Source organism: Xiphophorus maculatus, chromosome 4, assembly GCF_002775205.1.
Source record: "Xiphophorus maculatus strain JP 163 A chromosome 4, X_maculatus-5.0-male, whole genome shotgun sequence".
Lineage (NCBI taxonomy): Eukaryota > Metazoa > Chordata > Actinopteri > Cyprinodontiformes > Poeciliidae > Xiphophorus > Xiphophorus maculatus.
This window is the reverse complement of record NC_036446.1, coordinates 22,368,518-22,380,829: the sequence shown is the minus strand read 5'-3', so window position 1 is coordinate 22,380,829 and position 12,312 is coordinate 22,368,518. Positions and strand designations below refer to the sequence as shown.

At 37.0% G+C, this 12,312-nt stretch overlaps 1 protein-coding gene across 2 annotated transcripts in view; it reads left to right on the top strand.

Annotated features, from left to right (window-relative positions):
• LOC102228072 (protein diaphanous homolog 3-like) overlaps positions 1–12,312 on the top strand; it is a 163,655-nt gene that overhangs the window by 24,503 nt on the left and 126,840 nt on the right. For both annotated transcript variants that reach the window (XM_023331769.1, XM_023331768.1), the window contains 8 exons: positions 3,057–3,167; positions 3,641–3,759; positions 4,003–4,119; positions 7,094–7,212; positions 7,300–7,364; positions 7,748–7,852; positions 9,266–9,601; positions 11,586–11,700. In XM_023331769.1, coding sequence (XP_023187537.1) covers positions 3,057–3,167; positions 3,641–3,759; positions 4,003–4,119; positions 7,094–7,212; positions 7,300–7,364; positions 7,748–7,852; positions 9,266–9,601; positions 11,586–11,700 — 1,087 coding nt within the window. The remainder of the gene's footprint in view (positions 1–3,056; positions 3,168–3,640; positions 3,760–4,002; positions 4,120–7,093; positions 7,213–7,299; positions 7,365–7,747; positions 7,853–9,265; positions 9,602–11,585; positions 11,701–12,312) is intronic.

Below are 12,312 nucleotides of genomic sequence, written 5' to 3'. Positions count from 1 at the left end.
ATATTGATTATGAGTTGTTCTAAATAGGACAGCACTGGTTTGTAACAACAATGTGGAAACACATTTGGTAAATATGATGTCTGAATTTTTAATCAATAGCTTAGCGATGTGACTTAGGGGAACTGAATGCATGCATAAACACAAACACACGGGCTTGTTTTCTTTGGAAAACTTGTATTATTGTTAAATGATTGGTTCTTGGATACAAGTTTAAACTGCATACAACCAGCTCATTAAAGTGAAAGATAAATTACAATGAAATTACCAACTTTAACTATAAACTCAGTATTAATAGTATTGCACCACTGTTATCTACACTAGGAGTGTTGTGGTACGGGTAGGTTTTATGGTCCGCTTTTACAATGGAAATAGACAAAATAGCATTCAGCACCAACCTGAGTCGTACTGCTCAGCGGAAACGAGGCATCTCCAGAGTTCTAGGTTGCCTCTTCAGTGTCTTGTTTAACTTAACCTTTTTAGTCGCGCGGACCGGTCAGCCCTTCGCAATTTTGCTGCGGACCGGGGGGGGGTCTTTTTCTTCTGGGCAAAAAGATTCTTATAAACCGACATGCCACCATCGATTATGTTAAATTTGGCAAGCTGTTTTACGTACGTATACATATTAAACCGCAACGTTGTTGACACACAGGTAGAGAAGAAGCGGAGAGACTGTTTAGCCAATCAGAATGCAGAACACAATGCACGATGCAAATCCGCGAAGCAGCGAGACCGCGAAAGGTGAACCGCGAAATAGCTAGGGTTCACTGTACTCCGATGTTGTTTTGTTACTCATTCTGCTGCAAGTTGGCTCAATTTTGATGCGCAAGACGTAACCGGTAAAATCCTGTTTAGGATTTTCAAAATAAAATATCCGGAAGTAGTTCATTATTTCTTGCGCGGCCTGGTACCAATTGGTCCGCGGACCGGTACTGGTCCGCAGCCCGGTGGTTGGGGACCACTGATCTATAGGACTTAGGCCTAAGAACTGAGATGCAATATATTTGGAATATATAAAGGAGATGGAAGGAGAAGACATGCAGAAAATGACCAAGGCCTACAGCCTCTACATATGGTGTGTCTTCCATACCACTTCGCGATGCAGACTCTGGACAAGTTTGTTTTATAGCTGAACCTTTCTGTCTTGATCCAGCTGGAAGAACTAGTGACAGCCATTCTTTTGTTTTATAACAGTGTCCACCAGGTTTCTGTTAAAATGGGCTGCTGTTTCTAATAATTCGTGATGGTATGCACTCTTAATCCATCATCACAGATCCTCCTCCATGGTTACCTTTAGGCCAGCGATGTCCAGTCCAACATCAACTATCAAAGGGATTGGGTGTTATATTGTCTTCTTTTTTCTTCAAAAAGGATTGTGTGGTTTTATGCCAAACAGTGTTGTTACTGAGATGACTCATCTTTGAGCTGTATGACAGTGATCAGTAACCTGACTATTGCCTTCCTATATAATTTAGCTTGATTCTCATCTCCCTTCAGTGCTCAGTCTGGAAATCCTCACATTAAGCTGGATTTCTCTGGTAAAATTTCAACCGAGCCAATCAACAAAAAGAACGAGAAGTTGTGAGTGATTGATGTCTACTTTCTGTGCTGTTTTGGAATTGTCGTTTGCCTATGGTTGTTATTTGGCAATGGCAGAGAAGGAAGTGAATGAAGCTATTCAGTCTTAGAAGAATGTCTAAGAAGACGTTTTATTGGGGGTAAAGATGCAGTGGCCCCTACTACCTACGGGGTTGTTTACAGCACACATAATTTCCGGTAAGGTTTATCGAGCTGGTGCATTACATGCGTAATGCCAATCGTTTAAATTTTCAATAGAGTCCACGCCTCCAGCAAGCAATTGTTTCTCAATAGCCAAAGTCCCGACCCACTGTATGAAGCAAAGCATAGGTGATTTTTAGCTGATTTTTTATCAGGCTAAGTAAGTACAGTTCCAGTTACATTTCCAGCAGTAGTCAAAAAAACTCTACATACTTGCATTTGTGTGGTAGGACACTAAATACTTATTCCTAGTATACCTCCCAAACAACAAGGTTGTACATGTCTTATAATACTTCTTATAATTAATTGGTGACCCAAAGATGCAACTTGTTTCCACAATTCCCCTACAGTGATGTGTGGAAATTATTTTGATCCTACCTTACCATTGTTTTCAGTGCAAGACTATGCTACTGCTGTAAACATTTGATATGTTTTTAAGGATTTTTGGACATATTTGCCGTGTTGCCAATAACTGGAAGGCTTTGCACATTGCTACCTTGTGTGAGATATTAGAAAGCTCCTCACATATTTTCTTTATTGGCCTTTCACTTATACTCACTCATATTGAACCTCTTATAAAATATCTATAGCTCTGTGTCTGGAGGGCTATTCCTCTACACCTGGATACCACTGAATTATATGGGCTTTTTGGGGTCCAGTTGCGTTTGAACTATCGCGGGGAATAATATAAAAAACCTCTCAAGGTATCAATACTTCCAAAGCTATGTTAGATAAGAAAAATTATTTTGTAATCTTACTTTTAGCACAATATTAAACTCTTCTTACTCTCTTAAGATACATGCCCTGAAAACTAAGTAACAATCAAGCTGACACTGATCCTTAAGCCCCCTCAATGTATAGTAATGCTATACCTTCTTTTCACACGAGTGAATTTCTTCTTGTGGTCAATAATTGATTTTTCTGTTTGTGTTTTGCTTGCCAGCTGGTGTTGCAGTCACTGTTTAGTAAACCAAACTCAGAGGGCATTCAGAAATTCTGTCCTAAATAGCCCATTTGCCCTTATATTGACTGCTAGTTAATTTCAGTCTATGGGTCTACAGTTGTTACATTAATATTAAAACCACCATCCTAGTGGGTGACTGGAAAAAATAGACATGCATTAGTTATGGCCTTCTGCTTCCAAGGGACATGGCTCATTTCAAATGCATGCCAGCGTGCTTTTCATCAACTGCTCGTAGAAGAAATTCGTCATCTCATTCTTTGGTTCTCTCTCCCACTTTTCACTTTCTCTGTCTTTGTACCCTTGTTGTTTGTTGCAGGTGGCATGCATGCAACTCATCAATGCCCTAGTAACATCTCCTGATGAGCTGGACTTCAGGCTTCATATTAGAAATGAGTTTATGCGTTGTGGCCTCAAAGAGATATTGCCGGTAAGTAAAACATGACCCAGAACACGCACACACTTACAAACACTATAAACTCTCACCTTGTATTAATATTTAAATGAGTTGTCCACTTCAGTGAAATATTGTTGATTTGCTCCAGCAAAAAATTTATTAAACATCGAGGAGAGTTTGCACGTCCTCAGTATGTGCAGCAGTCAGAAACCAATAAAGTGTCTAGTGTCTCAGCTAATAATCTTTCTGCTGGCTTTATGCAATCTACCTAACATGTTTATCTCTTGTAAACAATTGTTCTGCTGCTTCCATGGAAGAAAATTAATTAAGGTGAAAAGTTAGAGTCCAAACTTCCATATTAGTTTGAACAATGGTGTTCATTGTCTTTATAGAGCTTACATTTTTACTTTTAATATAATTACTAAAATGATTTTAAAAAAAATATCAAATTCATTTTATATGCATAATTTTTCCCTTTTCATATGTTTTATTTATTTATCCTTTAGCAACTAATGACCATCAGGAATGAGGCTCTGGACATTCAGCTGAAGGTTTTTGAGGAGCATAAGGAAGAGGACATGATGGAATTCTCTCATAGATTGGAAGACATCAGGAGTGAAATAGAATATCCTTGTTGAAACTGAACAAAAAACATGCAACTCATATTTGATTTGATGTCTGCTTGTGTTAATTTGATGAATTCCAAGCGGACGTTCTCATGGCCAACCTATCCTGAGGAAGTGATAACATTTTCTGAGCCAAAACACAAATCCAGGATCTTATTCTTTCTTATTTCATCTGCTTCTTCAGTTTTTTCATGTGAATATGCAGTGTTTTCATTAATCTATGAGTCCTTGACTCTTTGTACTGATGCAGGAGATGTATTCAGTATTGTGTTGAGCATGGTGAAGGACAGCAGTGCAGAGCCCTATTTCCTCTCCATCCTGCAGCACCTGATGCTTATACGCAACGATCACTTGATCAGGTAAAAACGTCAACCACAGGCAACATTTAGTCTGAATTCTATATTTTTGTTTTGTTTTCATCAGTGTCTCAACTTTCTCATATCCTTATGTTTTAGTGCTTCAAAAATAAATTTTCTGTGAAAATCCTAACTCTTCAGTTCAATAAGGAATTTTATGTATTTTTACAAGTTGATTGTTATGTAGGCTAATATAGATTTGAGTATTTCCATCTCATTTTACCCAGCATCAAATGAAAGCAATGATTTGAGTAGATTTGAGCACTGTTAATAATGCATCTTGGTTAAAAGGTCTGGTTTTGTGGGGGTCCAACTCCCACAAAGACCAAGGGTCTTGAGCTCTCTTGATGACTTTGGCTAACAAAGAGAATGCTTTCTCTTTAATCTCCAAGCCATCTACAGCAGCAAGGGCTCTGGAGCATTTCTCATTTCTTATTAGAGGAAATTTTCAAAGGCTTATTTTATGTTGGTCCACTCACAGCTGGCTTTGACTTGAACCTGTGGCTGATCAAAAGGTGGAGCTTTTGTTCTCAGAGGTATAAAATGTATTACCTGCCATTTTCCCCACCCAGAAATTACACATTTGTGGTCCTTTGCGTTGTTGGGATTAAATTTCTTCAGCTAAAACCCAAGCGAAGGATACAGAGCATATATATTCATGCCTCTCACAGTACTTTGTCGCAGCTGATAAATAATTGAACAGTTTAGACGCTTTTCCCAGCAAGGCTGGACAATTTTGATAAAATTGCTGAACAAATAAGTAATTACAGCCATCAAATAAAATTTACATTGCTAACTAATCCACATGGTCAACATGAAAGTATCCACTTACAGTCAAACTGATTTTACATTAGTTTCACAAAATTATCAAAATATGCTTTTCCAATCATATTTTTGAATGCTGATTTAAAATGAGCTCCTATTAACTCACCTTTTTCTCATTCTTCTCTTGTCTGGTATCAGCTATCATTGACAAAGGGATCTGATGTGGTGTGAAACTAATTTATACTAAATACCTTTTATTGTTCTTGCTCTGAGAACTAGACATTATGTATCTTGGAAAACTAATTAGGTTTTTACAATACTATCATTTTTCTTTTGTTTGGAAAGGTCTTAAACTTTTTTCTACAATTACCCTTTTCCTCATGTTTTTATTCTCTCATTCGCTGTTCATCGGGACATCATATTAACTTGCTGTAATGTCATTGCATAACATTATAGCATGTTTTACTCTGAGCCTTACTTAGCTGTGTAGTTTCAACAAAGCATTCTGTGAAAGACATAGTTACTAATGTACTAACTGGGTTTTTGCATAAAACATCATACAAATTATTTAATTTTATCTCAATTTTAGGAAGCCAATCGGGTTGTTAGATTATTTGTGGACCATACAGATAATAGAATCCAATTCAGCAAGTGGTTTTTGCACGAGTGTAAGAAAGTAATCGAAATATGTGGGGCACAACAAGGAATGTTAGCGTTTAGAAAATGTATCTTTAAGTTTATGTAGGTCATAAATTAAAATAATTTTGACCATGGAACAATCTTTAAAAGTCTTAAATATAACTTTCTTTAACATGCATGACTAAGAGTTCTGTTTGTTTTCTCTACCCATTTACTAGAGACCTCTATATTACTTGGTCTTAGGACCTTAGATTAGACCTTAGATTAGAATTTTGGATTGGTAAAGCAAAGTAAAACCACAAAGGTTAATTTGCTTGGACTATACTCAAAGTCTGTGTTTTAAAATAAAGAATTTGTGTTGTGGTGTAACACTGGGATTAATGCCAACAACAGAAGAGGACAGTAGTGCTAGCCCTGCCCATGATACATATTAGCTGTTTTGTGGCATCCAGTGAGCTGTTTTGTTCAGCGGTGAGGCTTACATTTCAGGTGGAGACGACATACAAATGACTTATCAGGGGAGTCAAAAGATTGAGAAGTCTGGATCACAGCATGTTATTTTATCTGGAAGATGTGATGATTGTAAAGATATAAGATTTTATGCCATGCATAGCCTAAATGTTCAACCAGATTTAACAGGGTTTTTTTTATAACTTAGACATAAATACATCTGAATAGAATAATTTAAAAGACTGTTTCCTGCAATATTTAAAGATCTTGCTTACCTTAGAAACTAAAGTCATTAAATAAAAGACCTCCAGTAGTACTATGAATAAAGTGGGATTATTATTTTTTTTCTTCTTTTGCATTCAGGCTGAATTCCCTTGATGTAATGGATCACACTCTTCAGTTCTTCAGTTTCATCTCCAGTCTTAGTTTTGCTTTAGAAATGGGTTAAAACCAATATCTCATGCTGCTCACTATTTATAAGTATCTCAATGTTTATTAATGATTTGGTGTAGAGGAGATTAGCACTCTCTGTGGCATTGTTGTAAGATAATAAGCAGATCAAACAGTTTCTCACCCACTTGAATTTGCTCCTTCTCCCCCTGGGCTGCATGTCAGCTGCGGTTTAATAAAATATTTCCTAATGCAAATTAGTGCTTGGCCTTGGTTATTTGTGGGGGTCATTAGATTTTTGTGCTCCGTAGTTTCTAATGGGTTATCATGTATTTCCCAGGTTTCATTTTTATTAAAATACATGTTATATATATATATGTATATATACACACACACATATATATATATATATATATATATATATATATATATATATATATATATATATGTATGTATATACATATATACACACACACATACATATACTTTTTTATGAAAAATGTTAGTGTCATCACCAGCCAACAACAAAAGAAAAAGCAAAAAAAACCCCAAAACTTTCTGAAGTTTTATGATGAAAAGTGATATTTCTTGAAATGTGTTTTCAAGCTAATACCATGTGGCCATCAGTGGTATTGGACTTCACAATTCTACCAACTGTACCAACCTTTAGTTAAGTTCATTGTGATTATTTTTTTTTATCTCCCTTGACTTTCTTTCTCATCTTGACTTTCAGGCCCCAATACTTTAAGATCATTGATGAATGCATTTCTCAAATTGTGCTGCATCGCAGTGGCACTGACCCCGACTTCAGTTACCGCAAGCGCCTAGATGTGGACTTCAGCCACCTTCTGGGCAAGTTTAACACCTTTGGCAGTTCATCACCATGACAACTGTTCTGTAAAGAAGTTTAACTGAATTTAACTATTATTTTCTTTGCAGAGGTGTGTGTGGACAAAGCTCGTGTTGATGAGTATGAACAACGAGCCTTAGAAGTGGCACATAAGGCAAGTATAACAAAGAAATATAAGATGGCAAACTATCAACTTGAAATTGGTTTTTAGTAGTAAATTTGAGTAAAGTTTGAGTTTCAGCTGTGTGCATCTCATACATATATTGTGACTGACACTTAAAAACGTGTTTTTACTTCACTTAGCTTCTTTGTTGCAAGCTGTGTCAAAGGCTCTGCAAAATATTTGTGATGGGAATTTTTACCACTACATGCATTTGTTAAATAATGGTTAATCATAATGTCATTTGTTAAACCTTTAGTGAAAAGTTGAAGTACTTTAGAGAATTGCCTTTTTTAAAGAATTGAGAATCTGATTGGTTTGTTGCATTAATTCTGTTTTAAAGGTTTTTAACGGTTGATCTGTGTTCTTCATTTTAGTTCGAAGAAGAGTTTCTCAGCAGACAGGAGGCACAAGCTCAGCTGGCTAAGTGCGAAGAACAAATTGCTGAACTCCAAGCAGAGTTACAGGCCTTCAGGTCCCAGGTATACAGAGTGGACAGAGTGTTGCATATCAGTGTCTTTGTCACTGCAGGATGTAGGATACTAGTTGTAATTCCAGTTCAAACCTTGTAATTTTAGATAAGAGTTACAATTCAACTTTCTTTTCATTATGAAATGTCCTTGTTATTTTTGGACTGTGCTATGGGGATGGTGGTGGGGGTTTGTCCACTGGAGCCTGCAGTTTGGTTTGACATGGAGGCTGCTCTACTGGCTAGCTGACACTAAGTCTAATGAGAACACTGACCGGTCCTCCATGTTGGCCATTTCTAATTCTCCGATCTCTATCCCATAAGAGGAAATTGTTCTAAAAGCAATTTATTCTGACAACCCCTTCAGCCTCAACCACCTCCCCCTCCCAATTACTCCAGAGAGTTACTCCCACACCATGGCACTGCAAGATAACTACACACTCAGAGAGAGGAAGAGAACTTCCCTTTTTTCCTTGATAATTTTTCAATTTGAGAGCGCAAACACTGAGTGAATACTCAAATAGTACCTTGGTTTAGATGGTGATGGTATGTTTAGTCAGTGGTTACACACATGCACACTTTGTTCCTTTGACTGTGTCCATCCACATCTTTACCTCCCCCAACAATCTAGGACGAAAGGCTTTTCTTTTTCTGTAGAGGCGTTGGCAGAGAGAGGGCCCTAGGTTGACCTTTAGAGTGCATCTTTAATATAAAATTGGCACCGTACACGGATCAATAAGCCATTTGCTCTCTCCAATACAATTTACAAAGCTTGTAGGCGCTGTAATAACATTAGAATTTTTACTTTGGGGAAATAAAAAACATTGTCGTTATATTCTGTACAGAATCAGGACTGTTTAATAGGATTTTGCTTAACATAACCCACCTCTGCCACAGTGGTTATGAGAATAGTGGTTATGAGACAGCAAATCAGAATGTGCTCTCCACACTCGACATATTCTGTAGCTTGTCTGCTTTCATTTCCCCCCTCTCATTTTATTGTGAGTGACGTGAATTCCCTCTTGATTGCAGCGTTTAACACGCTGTAAAAAAAACAAAAATGTGAAATTCAGCAAAATTTTGTCCTTGTTGTTGTGGGGAGAGCATGCTTTTGACTTTTTTCTTTTCTTGACATTCACATATGTAGACTACACATTTTTAAAGCAATAAATGAATGTACGTCTAAAGATTTTATTCCAGAATAAAATTAGGAAAACAGTGTTTGTTTTCACAAACACCCAAAAAACCCAAACAGCACGAACTCTACCAATGATTAGGTACAAAAACATGACACACCTGTTAGTTTTTTGTAGATTTTGAGTTTGAACTTGGAACAGCAGACTTTTGATTTCAGTGAAAAATATTTTCTATTTATATTTCTTTCCATATATGAATGTTTTAACATTTTTCTTGATTTTGTGCCCAGTTTGGATCAGTGCCTGCCGGTCTGACATCTGCTAAGGCTGGAACATCATCACCATCTCCTGCATTCGCATCTGTACCTCCAAGCTCTGGATCTGAATCAGGGGTGCCGTGTCCCCCACCTCCTCCACCACCTCCTCCTCCACCGCCTCCTCTGCCTGGATGTCCTCCTGCACCTCCTCCACCTGGAATGCCTCCTCCGTTTGGAGTGCCTCCTCCACCTCCTCCAGCCTTTACAGGTGGTTTCGGTTCCCCAACCCATCACACGCTGCCTTTTGGCCTCAGGCCAAAGAAGGAATTCAAGCCTGAGAGTTCAATGAAGCGCCTCAACTGGTCGAAGGTTAGAATTTGCATAATGTCATAAATATTGTCCCAACTTTATCCTTACACACCCTGCTGGACTTTGGTGTACAAACACCTTTGAAGACAAAACAAAAAATCCAGGCCACACATTATTAAAAGCGACTTACTGTAATCTTCTACTTAGTTCATGCCGTTTTTGGCAGCATCCAAAAAGTACAGATGTTTTCCAGAAAAGAAACATCTTTTTTTCTTCCGTGCCAAGCCAGTCATTACTGAAAATAACAGATGATCAGATGCTTTTGTCACAGCAGCCTTCTTGGTACCCCTGCAGATGTTTTTCCTCTTTTGAGCAATATTAGTTGATACCACAAGTGGTGTTGGTTTGTATATCAATAAATAATTTACACTCACATTTGCACCACTACAGGTGTTCAGCAAACTAAAACATCTGCTCAAAATTTCAAGTCAGTCTTGTTGAAAGGTAAGAAAATCAAATGATGTGATCTAACTATTGGAGACTTCAACATGTGGCTTAGTTTGGAACAAAGATCTTTTGAAAGTTTTTCAATAAGCTTTCAAACTACCATAAACAAAAGCACACCTCACTCATTGCAGTTATTTTTCATAACTGCAGTAAAGTGTAAATTCAAGTGTTTTTATCTTACTTACAAAATAATCTTTAAGTTTCCCATAACTATAGAAGTTTGCATTTATCCCAGATTGCATTTAAAAAATATATTTTTATTTAATTTGCTGTTTTAAACTATTGCACTACAACAACACACCATCTGGGCATGGCATTGTATTCTAATCATACTGTATTCTCATGTTTACTGTTAAGAAGTTTCTTAAAAATGTTACTAGTCTGATTTATTTTATCTTTTGCCTTTCTTCTGTGGATACATCTTGTCAACTAGAAATTTTCTTTCATCACACCTTCCTTAAACATTTATAAATTCTATCTTTGCACTTTTTGCCCTGTCAGCATTCATTCCTCTCATACTGAACCTCATCTTGGCTGTAGACAAAGGTATCTTGATTTCAACCAAAAGTGTTTTCAAAAGAGTTTCTTTAATCAGTCTTTTTTTCTTCTGTCAAACACAGTGCATTATCATTAAAATCTGTGAACTGTCTCAGGAAAAAAGGTTTCACTTAAGAACCCCGCTGCAAAGTCCTGGCTGTATTTTGGCCTAATTTACACAAGTTATATAGCATTATTTAGAAGAGTGACTACTTCTGCAAGTGATTGCTCTGCTGAAGTGGCTCCATCATGTGTTCTATGTGTACTGATTGCAGTTGCAACTTTGTTTTCACTGTTGATCGGGATGTTGCCATCTTTTCTTGGATTCTGTCTCTTTTGGTTCCATTGATGTTTTTTTTTATCTTGTGGAGTGCAACAATCTTGGATAATTGCACAGTGAAGGAGAATGATACTTTGGGGTTCAGAGGTCATTCTACAGGAATGCTTGCATGATTATTCAAATTTAAAATTACAGGTGTCCTTGATATTGCTTCAGTGAATGCACCTTTCCAACTTATTTGTGATTCTGGTGGATTCAATCCTGTTGCATTAAGCATGTGTTGTTTTGCTTTATTTTTATTGAGGTTTTCTAAAATTCTAAAAAAAAAAAAAAAAGGGGGGGAAACATTCTGGGAATTCCCACTTAAAATAGTGCCTTTCTAAAACATAAAATACATTATTTTAAATTGATTGCTAAGTGATTTTAGACTTTTTGATTTACAACTTTTAGAACAGGGACTTCATGGACATAATTTTTTGTTAGCATATTTATAAACAGATCCTTATTTCTGAGTTGACCACTGATACCAAAGAGCCTACAACACCAAACTTTTGATTAATACAAGCTTGCTGAGGGCAGATTAAAAGCTATTTTAGTATTAAATTTGTAATGTTTGTGTCATACCTTTTAATACAACTTTTCTGTTAATATGGTTTCTGATTATGATCATGCATCATGACTTCTGGTGAATTTTATTCTGATGTGAATTTGTGTTTTCAGATTCGTCCACAGGAAATGTCAGAAGGTTGTTTCTGGGTGTTGGCTGATGAGGACCAGTATGCCAAACCAGAACTTCTCAACAGAGTTGCTCTTACTTTTGGCTCACAGAGAACAGGTCAGATGCTTTTAAGTGTTTTTCAATATGTATACAGTGAACCCTCGCTACAACGCGGTTCACCTTTCACGGCCTCGCTGCTTCGCGGAGTTTTTTGTGCAGTTATTTTTCACAGTGCATTGTGTTCTGTGTCCTGATTGGCTAAACAGTCTCTGCGCTTCTTCTCTACCAGTAACGTTACTGGTATTTAAATATACGTAATACAGCTTGGCAAATTCTGGCAAATATTTTTGCCCAGAAGAAAAAAGACCGACAACAACTACCGATAACTATGTTCTTCTCTCGAAAAACACACCTGCACCACAGGCTTTAAAAGAAAAAGACACTAGAGAGCGGAGTCAGGCCGCAGCGTCACAGTCAGAGGAACAGTGAAATACGCGAGTCACAATTTGTCCTACTGTACTTCGTATTGATGATTAAAATGATTATGTTACTGTAGTTATTTGTAAAAAAGCGTTCTATTTGTTAAAAAAATGCTTAGGCCTGAAAACAGGCTTTGTTCTTTGGTTTCAATGTAGAGTATTTAATTATGCTGTATAATAATTGTAAAAAAATAAAGGTAGCTACTTCACGGATTTCGCCTATCACGGGTTCCTTTAAGGCGAAAAACGA